The sequence below is a fragment of the Camelus ferus genome, chromosome 12 (genome assembly GCF_009834535.1).
Source record: "Camelus ferus isolate YT-003-E chromosome 12, BCGSAC_Cfer_1.0, whole genome shotgun sequence".
NCBI lineage: Eukaryota > Metazoa > Chordata > Mammalia > Artiodactyla > Camelidae > Camelus > Camelus ferus.
In genome coordinates, this window is record NC_045707.1 from 48920569 (window position 1) to 48940500 (window position 19932).

The following is a 19932-nucleotide window of genomic DNA, read 5'->3' on the forward strand; positions in this document are numbered from 1 at the left end:
AACATCTCCAGGATATACGATATACTGCGCCACAAAACAGGCCTCAACAAATTGAAAAGAATTGAATTCATACAAAATATTTTTCTGATTACAATGAAATGAAAATAGAAATCAACAACAAAGAAAATGAGAAATTCACAAATATGTGGATATTAGACAACACTTTACTTAATAAGCAATGGGTCAGAGTAGAACTCTAATAAATTAGTTCAGCAATGTAACAGGTTAATCAACATATAAATATTAATTGTATATGTATAGATTAGAAATTAAAAACCTGCAAATAAAATTCAGAAAACAATCTTATATATAATAGTCACAAAACTTAAAAACTTTCTAAGAATAATATTAACAAAAGAAGTATAAAATTTGTATACTGAAAACCACAACATAGTGTGGAAAGACTTCTGTACAGCAAAGGAAATAATCACCAGAGAGAAGAGATAACCTATGGAATGGGAGAACATTTTTGCAAATCATATACTTGATAAGGGGTTGATATCCAAAATATACAGAACTCAAACGACTCAATAGGAAAAAACAAATAAGCTAATTAAAATATTGGCAAAGAAGCTGAAAAGACATTTCTCAAAAAAAGACATACAAATGGCCAACAGGTATGTGAAAAGGAGCTCAATACAACTAATTATCAGGGAAATACAAGTCAAAACAACACTGAGATGTCACTATACATCTGTTAAAATGCTTATTATCAAAAAGCCCAAAGATAAGTGTTGGCAAAAATGTGGAGAAAAGGGAACCTTTGTACGCTCTTGGTGGAAATGTAAGGTGGTGCAGTTATGGAAACGGTATGCAGATTTTTCAAAAAAATTAAAAACAGAAATACCATGTGATCCAGCAGCTTCACTTTTGGGTATATGTCCAAGGGAAATGAAACAAGTATCTTGAAGTTATCTGCATTCCCATGTTCATGGTAGCATTATTCACAACAGTCAAGATATGGAAACAACCTAAGTATCTGTCAATGGATGAATGGATAAAGAAATTGTTGTGTATATATATACCACAGAATATTATTAAGACTATACACTAGCAATGAACTAAATCACAATGGGATACCACTTCACACCCCCTTGGATGGCTAAAATAAGACAGACAGAAAATTACAAGTGTTGCTTAGGATACAGAGAAAATTAGAGCCCTCGTAGATTGTTGGCAGAAGTGTTAAATGGCCCAGCTATTTGGGAAAACAGTTTGATACTTTCTCAGAATGTTAAACATGGAGTTACCATATGACCCAGCAGTTCAACTCCTAGGTATATATGCAAGAGAACTGAAAACATTATGTCCACACAAAATTTGTTCACACATGTTCACAGAAGCATTATTCATGAGAGCCAAAAAGTGGAAGCAATCTAAATTCCCGTTATCTGATGAATGGATAAACAAAAATGTGGTAGATCCATGGAATGGAATATTATTGAGTGATAAAGGAAAAAAAGAATGCATGCTATAACATGTATGAACCTTGAAAATGCAATTCCACAGGGAAGAACCCCGTCACAAATGATGATAAATTGAATGATTCTCTTTGTGAAACGTCTAGAATAGGAAACTCCATAGAAACAGAAAATAGTTTAGAAGCTGTCAGGGGATAAGGTTGGGGAAAATGAGGAGTTATTGCTAATATTTATGGGGTTTCTTTGGGGGATGTTTAAAATGCTCTGAAATTAAACTATGATGATGTTTATACAAGTCTCTGAATATACTGAAAACCACTGAGCTATACATTTAAAATCGGTGAATTTTATAGTATGTGAAATATATTCAATAAAGCTATTTTTAAAAATCTAGTTCTGGGCCCTCCCCAGATCTGTATCTTCCTGATATTTGCACACCCTCTCCCTCACTTCACTTCAGCCATGTTGACTTTTTTTCCTATTCTCGAACTTTCCATGCTAGTTACTTGGAATTTGAACTTGGTGTTCTGCCTGGGATATTCTTACCTTGGCTCTTTCCAGGCCCATGCCCCCTTGTCATTCCATTCTCAGCTCCATTGCTATTGCTTACGATAACTTCACAGTCACCATCCTTTCTACTTAGTTCACATTGCTTTTGGACATGACTTGTTTCCTTTACATTTGTTTTTTCACCTCCTTATCTTATATTCCCATTACTGAAGTACAAGCTCCGTAAGGGCAAGCACATGTCTCTTATGTTAACTGATTTACCCCCATTGCTTAGAAAGTGCTTGATGCATAATAATCACATGTGTGTTTTTCGAGGAGAGAAGGAATGAACGAGTAAAAACAGAGGTGAAGCAAAATGGACTATATTATTAATTGATACTGAGAATGTTTTATCTTGTCTAATCATTTCCTTTAATCTTTTTTTTAGAATAACAACATTCTGGAGATGCACGAAGATACCTTTTGCAATGTTAAAAATTTGACATATATTCGTAAGGCACTTGAGGATATTCGACTGGATGGGAACCCTATCAATCTCAGCAAAACTCCTCAAGCTTATATGTGCCTACCTCGTTTGCCTATTGGGAGTTTGGTCTAATTTCAGATAGCAGTTAGAGTTATGATGCCTACTATAACAAAACAGTTCTCTCTTCAAAAAGAAAACTCAGCATGGTATTTTCAAATTGTGTTCTGAAAGGTGACATAATTACATAAAATGCAGCTAAAAGTTTTAATATATGATAGCAATTTAGTAATCTAAGAAACACCAAAAGAATCAGGAATAAATCAAAAGATGTATAGAAAGAGCAAAACTAAAAGACAGAAAATATTTCACAGATATTCTTGTAAATCACTTGTATTTGCAAATTTTAGGAATTCATATCCTATATAATTTTAAATTAATCATCTAATAAAAATTTAAAATGAACACTTTAGATGTATTGCCAAGATTTAGGTGTTTTTAATTAAACTTTTCTATTCTTTTTTTTCACTAAAGCATGTTTCTGTTTTCAAATTCATTACAGAGAATGAAAAATAAAAATATAGAAAACTAAATGGCCTTGTGGGAAAATATTTTTTATAATCACAACATGTAAATAATCATAATAATAATACACACAGCTTCAGTTTTTGAGTGATAATATTTTATTATCTTAAAGACCTGCCAATTCTTTCTAGACATTTTCTAAACTAACTAGTTACTTGGCATATTTCTGTGCCTGTGAAAAAAATTAAATATAGATAATGATATGAAAATCACAGTAGGGAAGAAGTTAAGGAATACCTTCTAGAGAAAGTTGATCTTCCTGAAATATATAATAATACAGGCACATGGCTAAAAACTGAAAGATAACAAAAGAGTATAAAATGAAAGGTTTCCTTCCAGCAGCAAACCCTAAGTTACACTCCTTAGATAGTCAATGATTTCTTGCATACTTTTACCAAGTTTTCCATGAGAAATAAAAACTTGCACATGAATAACTTCCCTTCTTTTACACAAATACATAATGGGTATGTGCTGCAAGTATATACATATCATCATTATGTATGTATCAGTACATGTAAACATAAATTTTTTTAAGTACAAAAGATAGTCAGTATTCTGAACCTTGCCTGTTTCACTTAAAAATATTTCTTGGTGATTTTTCCCATGTCAGCACATATAGCTCTACTTACTCTGAAAACCACATATCAGTCCATTACATGGATGCACATTGTTACAATAGGAACCAATTCTTGGACATGATACATACCAGGCATCTACTGAGGTGTTCTTCCTGTATTAATTCACAACATCCTAGGAGCTGGGGATAGTAATGAATATAGAAGTCACAGATCAGAGAGAGAGCTTAAATAACTTGCCCCAGGTTAAGGGCTGACTCCAAAGGTCTATCTTATTCCACCCCATTCTCCTGCCTCAAATACCACGGGCATGCCTTTTCCCTGTTTTGTAATACAAGAAAATGATGTACAGACTAGACACAGAAGCCATTATGAACTGAATGTTTGTGTCCCTTCAAAATTCATATGTTGAAGCCCTAAACCCCACTGTGATGTGTTCGGAGATGGACCCTTTGAGAGTTCAATTAGGGTTAGATGAGGTCATAAGGTGGAGCCCTCATGATGGGATTAGTGGCCTTATAAGAAGAAAAAAAAAGAGATTACTCTGTGTGTGTGTGCGTGTGTGCATGAATGTGTGTGTGCACACCTCACACACACTAAAGAAAGCCCATGTGAGGATATGAAGAGAAATCAACCATCTACAAGCCAGGAAGAGAGTTCCCACCAGAAGTCAAATCAGCTGAGACCTTGACCTTGGACTTCCTACTGTCCAAAACTTCTATTGTTTGAGTCACCGAGTCTACAATATTTTGTTATGGTAGCCCAAGCAGACTAATAAAGATGTCAAGCTCAGTGTTACTTTTTCAGATGTCACAGTGACTTCCAAATGGCCAAAGGCCTTTGAGATACATCTGAGGAACCATTTCTGGGGTCTAGAATAGTCATCTAGATACCCTGGCTCCAGAAGATTAGTAGAAAGATGGATTAAGATGCTTAGGACCATGAAGGTAAAGAAGACACCCAGTGGGCAGAGCTGACTTACTCATTAGGCACAAAAGGTACAGTGCCCGGGAACAGTGATAATTTTAGGAATTCTGCATATATTTTTATTTCATTTCAATAAACAGAAAACATGTTAATAACAGTAATAGTTAAACATGCAATAGAGAATTCGGCCTGGAATATACTAGTCTTTATAGCAACAAGATATAAACTATAATTTTAATTTTTTTGTGGAGGAAAGAGCCCATAAAGTCATAACACCCTGCCCACACATACTATCGATGATCTCAGATCTCCCTACAAATGGCACAGAATTTCTCTCTGTCCTCACCGCCTTCTCAGTACACCATGATTACCAAATCAGGAGGGTTGGGCAGGAATTTGTAGCCAGAAAAGGAAGGAAGGAAGGAAGGAAGGAAGATAAAATACTGGCATGAAAGTGTATCATTATGCAAAAGTTATGGGGTCAGCTGACATTCCCGCAGGCATTATGACTACCTACTCAAAAGGCTGCTTTGCAGATGTAATTCACCATAACTCTAGAAGGACAAAGTAAATTCTATAACTTGGAAAATATGATGATAAAATTTTAGTATTTCTTTTAAGTGCTTCCTATTTAAACAGTCATTTCAAAACACCTCACATTCTTAATTGAAAGCTCAAATTCTAAAACTGACCCTTGATTAAACAGTCTTTTTTTAAATAACCTAACCTTTTTTCTTTATTTATTTGCTACATACATTTACTTTTCTCTAAATATTACAGGTTATTTTCTAAGGGGGAGGACACTACATTTTATTGCCCCATATGATAGTGTACTTCAAAACTATTCATAAGCAAACATTTCCACGTTAAAATTACTAAATAATTATTACCAAATACACATGTTTTTCAGATGACCTGACTACAATATGTTGTGTTAATCCTCTGAAAACTCTGAGTTGTTATAGGGTTAATAATATTTTCAAAGTGCGATAGCAAATAATACCTACACAGAGTACTATGAGTGCAAAATTCACATCCTTACTTCTCTTTAAGTCTGTAGCAACATTGTCCTTGTAGTTATCTCATTACAAAGTTAACATTCCTTTCATAATTTGCTTAAATAATATGAGAATTCATAAACAGAAAATATTACAGTGGTATTCCATGATGCACAATATGCCTCACTAATCTGCAAACTAACCCACAACTTTTCAAATTATGAAGAAAAGTAATCAATAATTTTGAATCCATTTATCTCACTTTGGAAAAAGTCAGAAAGGCTTCATACTCTATACTTAGCCTCTGTAACCACTAGATGGCGCCTACCTTTTTGGTTTTTAAATTACTTGGTGGAAAAGACAAGTTTTTGAGAATGCGTAAGATGAGTTTTATTTACATTACTTTTTGTAACCCATAGTAATGCACTGGTTACAAAGCTGAATCTAAAATATTTGTGATATTTCATTCTTCTGACCAAATGTATCAGGTATATCCAATTTTTCTCTAAAGAATTTTATTTACAATTAGCAGAGGTTTGTTTTTCAAAAGCCAATCGAAAAATGCTAAAATGCTAAAGTCAAACAATGTGCCCAATTCCACCACATCAGAGTAAAGAATAATTAATACTGGCAACTTGGAGTGATTTAAGTAAGGTATTTGTGATAAAATATTTTTTAAAGTATCTAACTTCACAGTTTCTTTAGTATAAGGACTTCTATGACTGAATTTTGAATGAGTTACTACTGCCATCAAGTGTTAGAATTCATACTTTTCAAGTCATCCAAATGCACAAAAGCCAACACCAAGAATGCAATGTTTTCAACTTAACAATGTAAAGCTCTGGATAACACAAAGCACAACAAAACCTATGTTGTCATATCACATTTATCAGAGTTTCAAAATGCAACAATATCATTAAAATCTCTCCAATAACAGTTGAAACTAGTTAATATGAAGGACATATTTTGCTGAATTTACTTGAAATATGTGACCTCCAATGATTTCCTGCCTCCTGGTGGTCATGCCTTTGTGTAATCCTCTCTCCTTGAGTGCTGGTAGAGACCTGGGCTTTGCTTCTAACCAATAGGACATGGCAAAGGTGATGGATGTCACAAAAATGAAGACCCATGATTATGACACACACACACACGTGTGTGTGTGTATATGTGTGCATTCATTGTGCTAGGAGGCACTAAGGAGATCCCCTTGGCTGGCTTGATGGATGAAGTGAGCCGCCATGTTGAGGAAGTCTATGGCAGGCATCTGTGGGCAGCCCCTAGGAACCTCTGTCATTCTCTAGAACCTGCAGGTTTGCCTTAAACCTGAAGGCTTCCTACAGCCCCCATTCAGCTAAAGGGTAGGGCCCTTAGTTATACAGCCACAAGGAAGCAGATTCTGCCTATAACATGAATAATTTTGGGAGCAGATTTCCCCTAAATTGAGCTCCAGGATGAGAACCCAAATGGCTTTGATCACAGCCTGGTGAGACCCTGAGCAGAGGACACAACTAAGTTGTTCCTGATCCCCTGACACCTGGAAACTCAGATAACAAATCTATGTTGTTTTAAGTATCTAAGTTTGTGGGAACTCTTTTATGTAGCAATAGAAAATGAATACAATATATAAAAACATGGTCTGTTGTATCTTAATGTTGAATCAAAATACTTTATTTTGCAGCATTTAAAGATTATGGTCAATTTTGAAAGTCTTAAAAATTTCCTAACTGCATTTCTCATGGCTGTGTTTAACATGCTGTAGTGCTAATTTTCTTAGGTGATTTACCAGTACATGAACAATCTGTATTATAATGTCAATCTATGGAAAAACTAAAAATCATAAATCGTTAATTTGCTGCTTCTCTTAAGAGGAAGAGTGTTGTTAGACAATCCTGCATTGTTTTTTAATAGAAAGAATGAATTTGAAAGATATATCTCTCACTGTGAAAAGGAATAAAGCCAGTATTATTTGTATGAAGTTTACATCAACTGATCAAAAAAATGGTCAATTATCCATGGGTTAATCTTTTGTTAAAGAAAGGAGAAATTGATGGAAATTCCACTACAGCAACATGGTCAATTTCTAAAGCTCTCAATTAAAACTGAATATCATATACCACATATGTTCTTAGAAAAATAAATCTGGAAAACCACCATTCCGTTAAGCAGATCAGGGAGTGAGTAACCGCCAAACATGAGTCTACATCCAAAAAGGGACACTGGGGGCTAAAAATGTCAGCATTTTGCACTTTGCGTCAAGCAGGCTTGTCTCTTCAGCAAACCACAGAGCAAACGAAAGTGAACGAAGCCTGCGGAGTCTACAGGTCCCGTGGCAAAGGCTGGAATGCTGATCCAAGAACCCCCACACTGTTCTCAATTTTCAGCTAGGAAAGCATAAACAACCTTTGCAATCATCAGGGCTTCCCCACATTTTGCTCTGTCATTTAATGGAGGCTTGTACGGACTCAGGTTCCCAGTGGGCAGTGTTCAATTTTGCACAATTCCACTCACCACAGGATGGTAGTAAAGGGATATACTCAGTGGTTTTCTGTAGGATCAAGGCTGGTAGCACTTTCTTGATGTTTCTCAGCAGTGGATCAGCAAAAGGACACAAGGACAGGACGTCTATTTTTGCATCAGGCACAGATAGGCTTAGTTATCTTTACATATACTGTATCAACTTCTATAAAAGTCCTAAAGCACTGAATTATAATAATTATGATAGTTCACAGTTACTGAGTGCTCACAGGGTACCTATACTATGTGTTTTAATCAATACCTTACTTAACCCCCAACACAACTCTATGGGGCAGGCACTATAACTACACGGATGGTATGTGTAAGGAACTAGGGGTTTTCCAGAGGTTAATAATTGGTAAGCTGAAACTGAAGGACCTTTTTTTAAAATAGATCTTGTTTTTCAGAGCAGTTTTAGATTTGTAGCAAAATTGAGCAGACGGTACAAAGATTCCCTATATACTTTCTCCCCCTACTTATGTACAGCCTCCCTCATTATAAACATCCTTCACTAGAGTGGTATATTTAATTAAACCTTTGACACATCATTATCACCAAAAGTCCACAGTTTACATTAGGGGATCACCCTAGATGCTATACATTCTACGGATTTGGATAAATGTATAACAACATGTATCCACCATATAGTATCATCAGGGTAGGCACTTGTCTGTTTAAATCATAATATTCTTAACCATATTACTTAACCATAATACTATAAAGGCTCCCAATGTCCCATGCTGTCGGGTTAACAAAAGGACTAAAGAAAAAACAACATATTGGTACCCTAGCATTCTTAGGAACAAGTTCACTGTATACATACTGGTAATGTTTTATCAACAGACACTTGCACGATACATTATAATTCGTAAAGTGCTTGCCCATATAGATTTCTTGTACTTATCACCATAGTCCTATTTAAGGTGTTTGGACTGTGTAGAAGAATGATCTCCTCGAGAATTTGGACTCTGAGATCAAACCAGGCATAGGTTTAAATACTAGTCCTGAAGTTCATGGGTCCCACGACCATGAGTAAATTAACTGCCCAGCTTCCCAAATTTTGTGATGTGGTAACAATGCCTACCTCACAGAGTAGGTGTGAGGATTACATGCCACGAGCCCACCAAAGCGCAATAAGCACACGTAATAAATATCTCCTGTCTCGTTTCGTGCACAATGAAAAGGTCCCAGGAGTTAAGAAGAGCTCACACTGGCCACAAGGTAAGGTGTGGGGCCCAGTTTTCTGACGCCAGGGGCTTTCTCTTTACACACACCCCTCCCAAAGGTGTAGGATATTGTTTTTCAAAACACATGTTCCCCACCCCTCAACGCCCCGCCTCGGGGTTCAGCTGAAGGTCCATTTTCTACTACCCCAGAACTCAAGGTGGCACAAATAAACTGCCTTAAGCGTTTCTTAACACAGGCAGCACAAATTCAGCCTCTGCCTTCTCTTCCTCCCTCAAAAACTGCGTCACAAGGCCCCTGAGAATGTTCACGGGGCACCTCGTTCTGGGCGGAACCCGCCTCACCCCACGGGAGAACGACCTCGACTCCAATTGGCTGTCGCCCAGGGCAACCAAGGATGCGGGGGGCACGCGGGGGCTTCGGCCGGTATTTAAAGGCTGCCGCTGCCCGCGCCACCTCAGTCCAGCCAGGACGGCGACGGGGAAGCACCTGGGTTGAGAGGGAGCAGCAAGGTAACGCGCACCCCCTGCCTCCCTGTCCCCAGCCCACGCCTCCACTGAGGAGGGTGTGTGTGGGGCCCGGGAGCGGGTCTCACTGCGCGTCGCCCACCAACACCTTCCTCCCCCCACCATCCTTACCCAGCCCCAGTCCCACCCAGCCCACTTGGGCGAGGCCACCCGGGTGCGAAGAACCAGAAATTACGCTTCCGAGCGAGGAGAGAAGAGGGATCCTTCTGTAGAGAAAGGCGTGATCCTAGTGGCAGACACGTGGTGCTGCACAGAGAGACAAGGCTCCTCAGACCGTCGTCAGATCTGGCCAAACTTGACGACAGCTTCCGGGACGCTTCTGTTTAGACCTCTTGGAGCTCTCTGAATCATGACCCAGACCCTCAACACAAGAGAGGACCCTCTTAACCTGGGTGGTGGCTGGGCATCCTCTGCCCCGTTACGCACCTGGTCTTCCTGCCACCGAAGGCGCAGGGGTGCTCCGACTTACAAGCGGCGGCAGCGCTATGGCCCCAAGGCCGAGTATGAGCCGCCAAGGAAACAGCCAAAGCAACAGCACGGCCCGGGCCCTTGGTACCACCCACCCCGACGTCCCTGTTGGGCCGTGTATTCTAACTGGGGACGCTGGGGAGGGCCTTGGTGCCCACCTCCAGCAGGATTCTGGAAGCCCCCTGGTGGGGTGCAAGTGATCCGGGTGTACGGCCTGCACCCACTCTGTCTTTGCTGCTGCTCCTGCTGGCGCGGGCCCTGGAACCCCGGCTGGGCGAGGCCTCCCAGCAGGAAGAAGCGCTGGGGCCACCGGGGCCGCGGCCTGCGCCGCCACCCTCGCCGCCCCTTTCGGAGGAGCCCGCCTGTGGATCTGAGCACGCTGCTGCGGCCGGTCAACCTGTATGGGTGGCGGGCACCCGGCATGCGGGCGCCGCGCAACACCACCCAGTTCATCATGAACCAGATCTATGAAGACATGCGGCAGCAGGAGAAGCTGGAGCGCCAGCAGGAGGCGCTGCGGGCGCAGCAGGCCCAGGCCAGGGGCATGTCCTCCCCAGCCGGCACCTTTGGAAACGCACCCCCCAGCGGTGGTGAGGAAGACGCGGAGCTGCAGGAAGCTTTTGTGCAGAATCCCTCTCTAGTCTTCAGTCCTGACCTGGACGAGGAAAATCAGTCTCCCACCCCTCAACAGCTGGAAGAGGAAGAGGAGAAAAATGATGAGGAGGAGGAGGAGTGTGACGAGGAGGAGGAGTGTGACGAGGAGGAGTGTGATGGAAAGGAGTTGGAGAGCGATGAGGAGGATGAAGAGTCAGATACCAAGGATGAAGAGGAGGTGGAAGAGGCTGACTATGTGGGGGAGGAGGAGGAGGAGGAAGACGAGGAAGAGGAGGAGCAGGAGGAGGAGGAGATGGAAGAGGAGGGGCTGCAGGAGGATGAGCAGAGGGAGGAAGAGAATCATTTGCCTCTGGAAATGCCTTTATCAATCCTAGTGGGGGCTGAAGAAGAGAGAGAGAACTTTATTAACTGTACTTATTTAAGCCCCCAACAGATAATTCCCAAAGTCCCACAGGAGAGTCTCCTCATGGTACAGGACATTTAACTGTTAGACATCAGGAAAGGGGCAGAGGAATGGGATGGAACTGATCTGAGGCTAAAATGATTTAGCAGCTTATTAAAGACCAATTAAAAAGTGAGTTCCATTAATAAAGATATCTATGTAAACCCCTTCTTTGGCCATTATAAAATGTTTAAAAACTTGGTGTGTTTGTGTATGACTGTGGGTGGGGGTGGGGGAGCTTTCCAATATAATTTAACTGGAAATGATTAAAGGCCAAATATTTTATTATTACAGTTTGAATATTTTCATTTGGTGTTTTCCCCTCTAGATGCTTGAGGTTTTTTGTTTTTTAAATTCTGGCAATGCTGAAACTTGTTTCTTTTTATAACAAATGTATACATCTTATTTACTTAATGAGCCTGGAATCAACAGATATTTTTTGACTATTTCATGCCTGAGAAGGCTGTGCCATGTCTATTGTATGTCCATCAGTGCTCTTAACATGATAGCTGAAACCATTTTGAAATGCCTATTTTAATATATTTTTTTTCTTATAGACTTTCCACTTTCAGCATTCATTGCTGATGGTTGTGTTTTGGTAACCCCGGGTGCAGTCTCTGGTGGCATTGCTCATGTATATTCCTTGTTCCACAGTGCTATGGATCTTCCTCAGAAGAACATGAAGTTGCTTCTGTGGAACTGGTTATCTGCCATGGCCTCAACAATCCATAAATCCATGCATGGAGAGGATTCCCCATGGTCAGAAGTCAACTTGCCCATCTAGTTAAAATCCAAGGTAACTGCAAACACTGGAACAGAGCTTAGATTTTGGAGCCTTGTTCCTAGATATATTTCTTGTCATAAGTTCACAAGAATAATAAAAATAGTTTTTGCAGAATGGATTTTTAAAAAAAAAAAAAGATGATTGGCCTTTTGGGAGTGGAATTTTTTTTAAATTTCTTTTCCAGTTGTCTTCCTTATGAAGGAGAGTAAAACAAGTATGTTGTAAGTGCAAGATGACATGAGCTACTTTGTAATGTCTAAACAATTTCCTGTGGAGAATTCATCATTCTAAATAACAGCTTCTATTCATTTTTAGGAAGTAACGCATTTCTTCTTGGGCCCTAAGTCTCATAACTTAATAAAGGTTCCAGCCACAGCGTATTTCCAGAACATCTCTAGATGAAGAATTTGAGCCTGTCTCCCCCAAAATTACATCTTTTGACAAACTGTACTTCTAGGTAGAGCTTGAACCACTATTCAGTATTTAGTGAAGAGAAGATTTTATCCATGACACTCAATCACTAAATTTTAAGTATGTTCTTATTAAAGAAACACTTTCATTTAGGATTGAATTTCTTCACAATCACATCTGGACAATTCTCAAGTTATTCTTACGAAAGATTCCACTTTTCCATTACAGAATTCAGCACACATTAATTGCCTCCATATGCATGCAATATTATCCACAAGTCCTTGTAAAGGATGTAAACGTGAGCAGCGCCTCAGGAGTTTAGTTCATGAACCACTATTGTTTATAGAACTACTAGGGGCCAAGTGCTGCGAATAGTGATAAGGATACAACAGTGAATAAGGAAAATCCCCACTCTCATGTTGCTTGCCGTTTAGTCAATAGGACAGACAACTAAAATTAGACAAATTTAACTCACTGCAAAAACTCTGAAGGAAATGCACCATTATGAGAGTATATATCACAAGGGAACCCAAGAGTGAAGCTGGGGATGTTTACTGGGGACAGAGGGAGGCTAATAAAGGCCAGAGTTGGGAGGAGCTTGGGAGAACTCAGGTGCCTCTGAGGAACTGAGGACAGAAGGACCAGAGTGTCCTGAAGGAGCAGCCAATGAGCAGTGAGAGAGGTAGGCAGAACCATATCTGCTCATTGCTATATTATCCGTATCTTCTGAATAGACACCAGCAAGAATTAATGAAAGGAGAAAACAGTCATTGGTGATTCTCTACCTGAACTCATTTTTTTATTATCCAGATAGTGTGATGGTCCCTTTAGTAAGCCTGAAGGCTGATATGAAAAGATGAAATCACGTCGGGGCACAGGAGGGTTGGTCATCCCAGTACACCTAGTCCACTTTTCAGAGAACTTCCCACCCACTACCACGTGATGACTGGGTCCTCGGGGTTGCTTCTCAGCGTGGTTGGAGCCCCACAGTTCTCAGCCCCACGGAGACCCTCGCACTACTTGATTCAGGAGTATCAGTGTGTTAGTGTGGCTCTGAATAAACCCAGTCTTTAGCTTTAGAGGTAAGCACACTTGAAGGAAAATCACAATTTCCCAAAATTCTCATAAAGTTATTTCAAACTTAATGAGTGGACACAATGCTAATGGGGTGTCACTTAGCCATGTCTCTCAAGAATGCAAGTATTTTCTTTTCAACTGTCAGAAAAACAACATAAATCATAAATATGTTTAGAAGGCGTAGGCTTGATAAAAATCTTTGCTATCTATTCTCGGGTGTTTTTACACTCAGAGATTTTGGTATTTTCCTTTCCAGTGATTGACAGCATTTCTTGATTTATCTTCATTACTTTGTTTCCACAGTAAATTAAAGGGATTTTTTTTCCCCTGTGAAAATATTAGTCTTCTAAGGATGGTAAATACACTTGACATTTAGAGATCAACTCTGAATTCTGAGTTCGGTTTCATAAAATGTTATAGTATCTGCATATGCGGACAAGTCATTCCAACATATTTAGTTCCATTAAAATAAACACAAGAGGTGAAATAACCCAGCTACACCAGACTGGCAGAGTCTGGGAAGAAAATGATACAAATAACACCCCATAGGTGGTCTTGGAGCAAGGGAGTGAACAGGATTAAAAAAAAAACCAGCTGCTTTAGTTTAATTTTGATTTTAGGGATATAATAAAATGATATATGCATCTAAGCTGTTTGTATTTAGACAGGTTCAAATTAATGTAATCACAATTGAAAACTGCTCTTAATATTAATGCTCCTGAATTACGTTGGCCTTGATTATCCATTCATTTAAAGCAAAATCAGAATGTGGCTTAGCTGTTTCAGTACTAGTATTTTTCTGCATCTATTTGGGTTTTAGCCAATTAATGGAACATAGCCTGACTTCAAGGTGAGCGGATGGAAGAGAGTCTAGGCATCATCTGTGTGTTGTCACTGCTGCTTGAGAGACTGATGGCGGAAGTCTTGAGTCTCTGTCATCCTCAAACGTAGCTGTCATACCCCATTACCACTCACATCTACCGTGAAGAACAAACAACTGAATATTTAAGAAGCATTTCATGGTAGACTGTAAATCACTGTTAACCATTATACAAAAACTATGTTTTATAATCAAAATTATCATCTCAGTTACTGAACATTAGGTCAGTCTAGATTCATTAACAAGACCCAGGAAATCTGATTGCAATTTTGTTGGACTGAGATATCTAGACATTACAGTTGTTATCACTAAACTAAACAGGAACCAGCTTGTCTTGGAAATTCAGTTTTGGCTTCCATTAAAGAGTGTACAAAGGCAGTGGCCTGGACCTTAATACTGAAAGTATGGTCCAAGGACCAATGGTAGAGGCACCACCTGACACTTTGTTAGAAATGCCAATGCCCAGGCTCCACCCAGACCTACTGAGTTAGAAGCTGCCTTGCAGAAAGACGTCTAAGTGATATGTATGCACACTAAAGATGAAGCAGCTCTCTGCTTTAGGGGTTTGATTCATTACAGAGCCCTCTTGGGAATTTAATGATTAACATTGAGGTTTGTGGGTTCAAAATTTTATTTAACACCTGTGTGACTAAGGCATGTTCCTGAAATTTTGGCTTATTTTCCTCATCTGTAGTATCTATCTATCTCATGGGATTAAATGAGATTATGATGATTAAATGGGTCAATATTTACCAAACACTCAGAACAGTGATATTTAGTATCTATCAGTTATAATAATATTTAATAAATGCACACATGAGACCGCTGACACATTATGTGGTATGTAAAAGTCAGTTTTTAGTAATTAGGGCAACTATAAATGCAATATCTCACGAAATAATTGACAAAATGATTCATTAACTGTCTTGTTTTCTCTTGGAAAACTGCAATCAGGTATATTACTTTGAATTGCACATATCATAAGGACCAATTAAATCTCTAAAGCTGGATTCATTCCCCAAATACACTTTCTGTCCTTTATCTCCTCCCCTTACCACCGGGTCATGATGTTTCCTTTCTTTGTATGGCAAACATTGATACCCAAATAGCTCCTGCTAAGAATTACTCACTCAAGTCAAGATCGTCCTTCCCCATACAGGAAAAGCATCTCTTCAAAGTCAAAACGCATGTATCATAATGCTTAAAGAAGGTTCTGTCTTATGCTGCTCCTGATGACAGTGAAAATTCCAATAAATGTTAAAATCCTGTTACAAGCCACTTGCGTAGAACATCAGGCTATTCACAACAGAGATCTAAAATTTCAAACAACATTTAAGCATATGCAAGACTTTAGCATACATTATCACATATAACTACACTATGAACCAATGCTTTATTTCCCTTTTACAGATGAAGGACCTGAAATTAAAAGAAGTAAATGGTTTCAGGACCTAAAGTCTAGGTCCAAAGTTGTGGGTCCACTATATTAATGGAACATATCTCCCTGTTATCTTATTTAAATAATCTTTCTAGGAACAAAATTTCCTTTAATAAGCTTGACTTGAGTTCCAAAGACGGTAGAAAAAAAAGAGAGTCTCTTCAATGTGGGGCTGCACGCCAGGCAACCAATGGTACCTAAGGAAGGAATACTGACATCTGTGTCTCAATTGTAATTTTTAGTAGTAGTTTAACAGCTTATATAATTCATATGATGACAATCTGACAATTGTTGATTAATACCTTTATGTGTGTGCCAATATACACATATTTGGTAGGAAAAAAATATCTGAGTGGAAAAAATTAGTCTAAGTTATTGTGGCGCTAGTCATCTACAGTTAGAGCAAAATAAAAATTTTACTTTAGAAAAATATTCATAAGAATTTATAGGTGTATAAGATAACTGATTAACATTCATAATGCTAACACATCATTGAAGGTTCTGTCTTATGCTAGCCCTAAAGAAAAACTATTGATATTAGCATCTTCTCATGTTTTCATATGGCATTTGAACTTTCTATAAATGATCGATATATCTGTTATCATGAAATACTTGAGTATTCTCTCCTATAAATATATTTAGACTTTTAACATGTCCCTTTTAGTTCTAGTGATTTAAGACTTTAAACTGGTATTAATTTATCAGTTCTCGCAAAAATCGCTACTATATTAGGTAATTCATATGACATTTTTCATTAAACAGCACTCTACCAAAAGCAAAATTAGAATTCTGCTATATATAATCGTACTTTTTATAATTTCCATTGATTGTAACATTTCCTTGAGCTGAAAGATTATTATATACAGTGACAAGCTGAGGTCAACACTAAATATGTTTACCCCTGCTTCCAGTGGATTTTCCAAAGTCAATGCTAATTTTTTATTTTTTCCTGAAAAAAAGGGAATATTTTGTTTTCCTTTTGCTTATAAATTTTTAATGAATTCCACACTATTTCCTGCAATAAACCCATGACCTCAGAGTATATACTAGCACAAATATTCAAATACAAAGCAAAGTTAATAAAACTAACTTTCCTTTCTCTCATTTACTTTCTATCTTGCTTCTTATGCAGAACATAAGCTTGACAACTATTAATATTTAGGTGCCACCTAGTGGCAAAGGTAAAACATTTAAATAAAAACATTAATGATCACTGTGTTCCTATTGTATCTACACATTTGGAGCAGGACAAATGGTACACTGATACATTAAAGGGAGTATTGTAAATGTGTTGGCACAAAGAACCATATTAAAATATTTATATTGTTTATTTGAATGTGTTCCCATATGCCGTGGTGTTTAATAATAGCATCTTTTTGCCCTATGAATCTAAGCCATAAATATAAACTGTCAAAGTTTGTAAATGAAGGAGGAAAAACTACAGACCCACAAGAGTCCTTGGATTTCTACAGACTGTCATTTATAATAATTTTACACTGTAAATAAAAGTTTAAAGGCATTACTACAAAGAGTCTATTTTGAATTCCCTTTGACATTAACCCCACTGATTAACATTAGCAATCTGTACTGACAGTATGTGTGTTTTGCTTTTAATACTGACAACAGAAAAGAAAATTAACAAATTTGGAATTTATCTTTATATGCTTGAATATTAAATCCAAATTGCTAAACTAAATAATGCTTAAAGCTTTAATCCTGAGAAATAAAAATGAGAATATATGTCCATTGGCCTAGATTTAAATGCAAGACTTGTGATAGTCAATTACCTCCTGGGACTTGAGCATCATGTAATTTATTAATGATCACAGCCACTAATAAGAGCAGAATTTGTTAGGGAAAGAAGCAAAACCTGTTTATTTGTAGGTCTGGTATCCAGAGGATACTTTATACTTTATTACTGCCTTATTTCCAGCTCTTTCCAGCTGTTTAACCACTTCTATTGGGAGCATAAATCAGTGCTAAGGATTGGCTCTGCCTCAGACTGAGACAGTTTCCACATTTACAACTTAGTCATGCATTCATCAATCGTCCCAGAGTAGATTCTTCTCTTTATATTTCCCTCACATTCACTCCATTAATAATTCCATTATCCTTCGAAAATTATAGCTGTCTGTGATTCTTTTCTGCCTAGAAAAATCTATAGGGTAAGGAACTGATTTTCTATTTCCAGTGCAGAGTCTTGCATATAAGAAGCCCTCAATAAACAGCTTTAATATAAAAAAATAAAACTACATCTATAAAATGAATTGTGATTATTAGGTAGTTCCAACAGGGAAGCATAGTGACTTATTAAGTGCGTACTAAAATCACTTTCAGTAGGAAAACATAAAGAAGAGTCAGCAAGGAAGAAGCTGTTAAAGTAGCAGGTACCCAACCACATCTCTGGCACCCTGAACTGTGTTATACAATAGACTGGTCCTCACAGATAGACAGAGCCTCATGGAACTGAACACAGAATCTTTTACTGTCAGAAGGAAGTTTTTGGCTCCAACATGCTGGGTCACAGGATCATGAGTATGAACCTCCATGATAATGCTCACAGCAATGATTCTCCTCTAAAGTGCACCTGAAAATACATTTTATTATAACTCTGCAACTTAAAATACGTGGTTTAGAAATTTGAAACAGCCAACACTTATTTTATTCCATGTTTAAACCAGCATTTGTTGAGCCCTTACCCTGTGCCAGGGCCTGGGCTAAAAACATATGCTTAGCTTATCAATGAGAGAGCAGATGCTAAGAGCTATTGAGCACCTTAGCAGAGTCACACAGCTAGTGGGTGACAGAGACTGGAAGCCACACGGTTTGTTTCCTTATAGCATTTACTCTGTGAAGTGGATGGGAGTAGGGTGAAATTTTAAATTCAGTCCAGATTATTCAAGGATATAACTCTGAGTCAATATTCAAAGTCAAATGTTTGCAGTCATACTGCGTATTGTAATTCCGTTCTGGAAAAATGCTGAGTCTCAGTAATTGATGTCCAAAGGTTCAGTGATAAATTATTTATGGGATGAGAGGTTTCAAAGAGAGAAAAGAAGCAGAGTGCAAAACTGAGCTAGAATATTCACATCATTAGAGACGTTTCCTGGCCCCGTTCCCTTTTCTTCTAAGGTGAAAGTAAGGTGAAAGGTGAAAGCTCACTCTGATTACAGAATTCCTAATTCTCTAAATTAGGAATCATCTGTCACTAATGGAAGTGGGTGGAAATGAAAAATTGCTAGCTGCTGGCAGGAGAAGAGCCTGAGGGCTGCAACATGGCAGTCACAGTTAGGGGCAAAAGAGTAAATACAGTATAAAAAGTAAAGGCAGTAGCCAATAGAACGGGGTCAATTGAAAGCATCTGGGTCTAATGAAGAATCCAAGTGTAAAAGCTGAGAAAGGTTTGCCATAAGGAAGGTATCAGGAATTAGAGTAAGAATCTAAATAGGAAATGTGGATGAAACAAAAAGAAGTAAGAGCTTAGCTAGGAATAATTCTACATAAGGTACTACAATGCCTGTGTCCTAAGATTACCAACAGACTCAGCCATATGTATGGGCAAAAGAAGGGCATTTACATCTTGGTGTACCTTTAAAGCCCACTTTCCTTAAAATAGTTTCTACTGGTCAATGGCATGTTCATGGTCTGTCTAGCTAGTGTAAACATCTCACCTTAAGCTTCCGTACACCTTTAGTTTAAGACAAATTTTATCCTAATAAGTCATCTATTAGATCTGTATATATCAGGAGAGAGTTGGCAATTAATAATGCCTGATGAATATATTAGCCTGGATTCGTTTATTCAGCATGGCAAAGTTGCTGCTTTGAGGGAAAGAGGGCCTGTAAAGGAATAGAACAGGGTTAAGATTCGCTGGGGATTCAAATAGCATGATGCATTGATGATGAAGGTTAGGAGGAGAAAGCTCACTGGATTAGACTACATATGCAAGACAGCTCCACAAGGGTTTTGTTAAAATCCTGGAGGTCAAGTATGTTTTAGAATGCAGAATTTTTCAGCATTTAGGGTGTTCATTATCATTAGCCATCTTTACATGAAAACTATAGGACACTCAATTTTAGACTCATAACACATTTTGTACTTTTGCAAGCACA

General features: G+C 38.3%; 2 protein-coding genes and 1 long non-coding RNA gene across 4 annotated transcripts in view; 2 read left to right on the forward strand and 1 right to left on the reverse strand.

The window, feature by feature from the left end:
* The window catches only part of EPYC (epiphycan), a 41824-nt gene extending 39037 nt beyond the window's left edge, over positions 1 to 2787 (forward strand). The window contains exon 8 of the mRNA XM_006180776.2: positions 2359 to 2787. Within this exon, the coding sequence (XP_006180838.1) occupies positions 2359 to 2529 (171 nt within the window). The 3' untranslated portion in view covers positions 2530 to 2787. The remainder of the gene's footprint in view (positions 1 to 2358) is intronic.
* The window catches only part of LOC106729114, a 507053-nt gene that overhangs the window by 265367 nt on the left and 221754 nt on the right, over positions 1 to 19932 (reverse strand). The window lies entirely within an intron of this gene.
* On the forward strand, positions 10055 to 11316 carry CCER1 (coiled-coil glutamate rich protein 1). Its single transcript, XM_006180777.2, has one exon. The coding sequence runs from the start codon at positions 10055 to 10057 to the stop codon at positions 11270 to 11272; it is 1218 nt and encodes a 405-aa protein (XP_006180839.2). The 3' UTR covers positions 11273 to 11316.

What these genes read in the sequence shown, in the direction of transcription:
- CCER1 (XM_006180777.2), top strand. Translation starts at nt 10,055, where the DNA reads ATGACCCAGACCCTCAACACAAGAGAGGACCCTCTTAACCTGGGTGGT.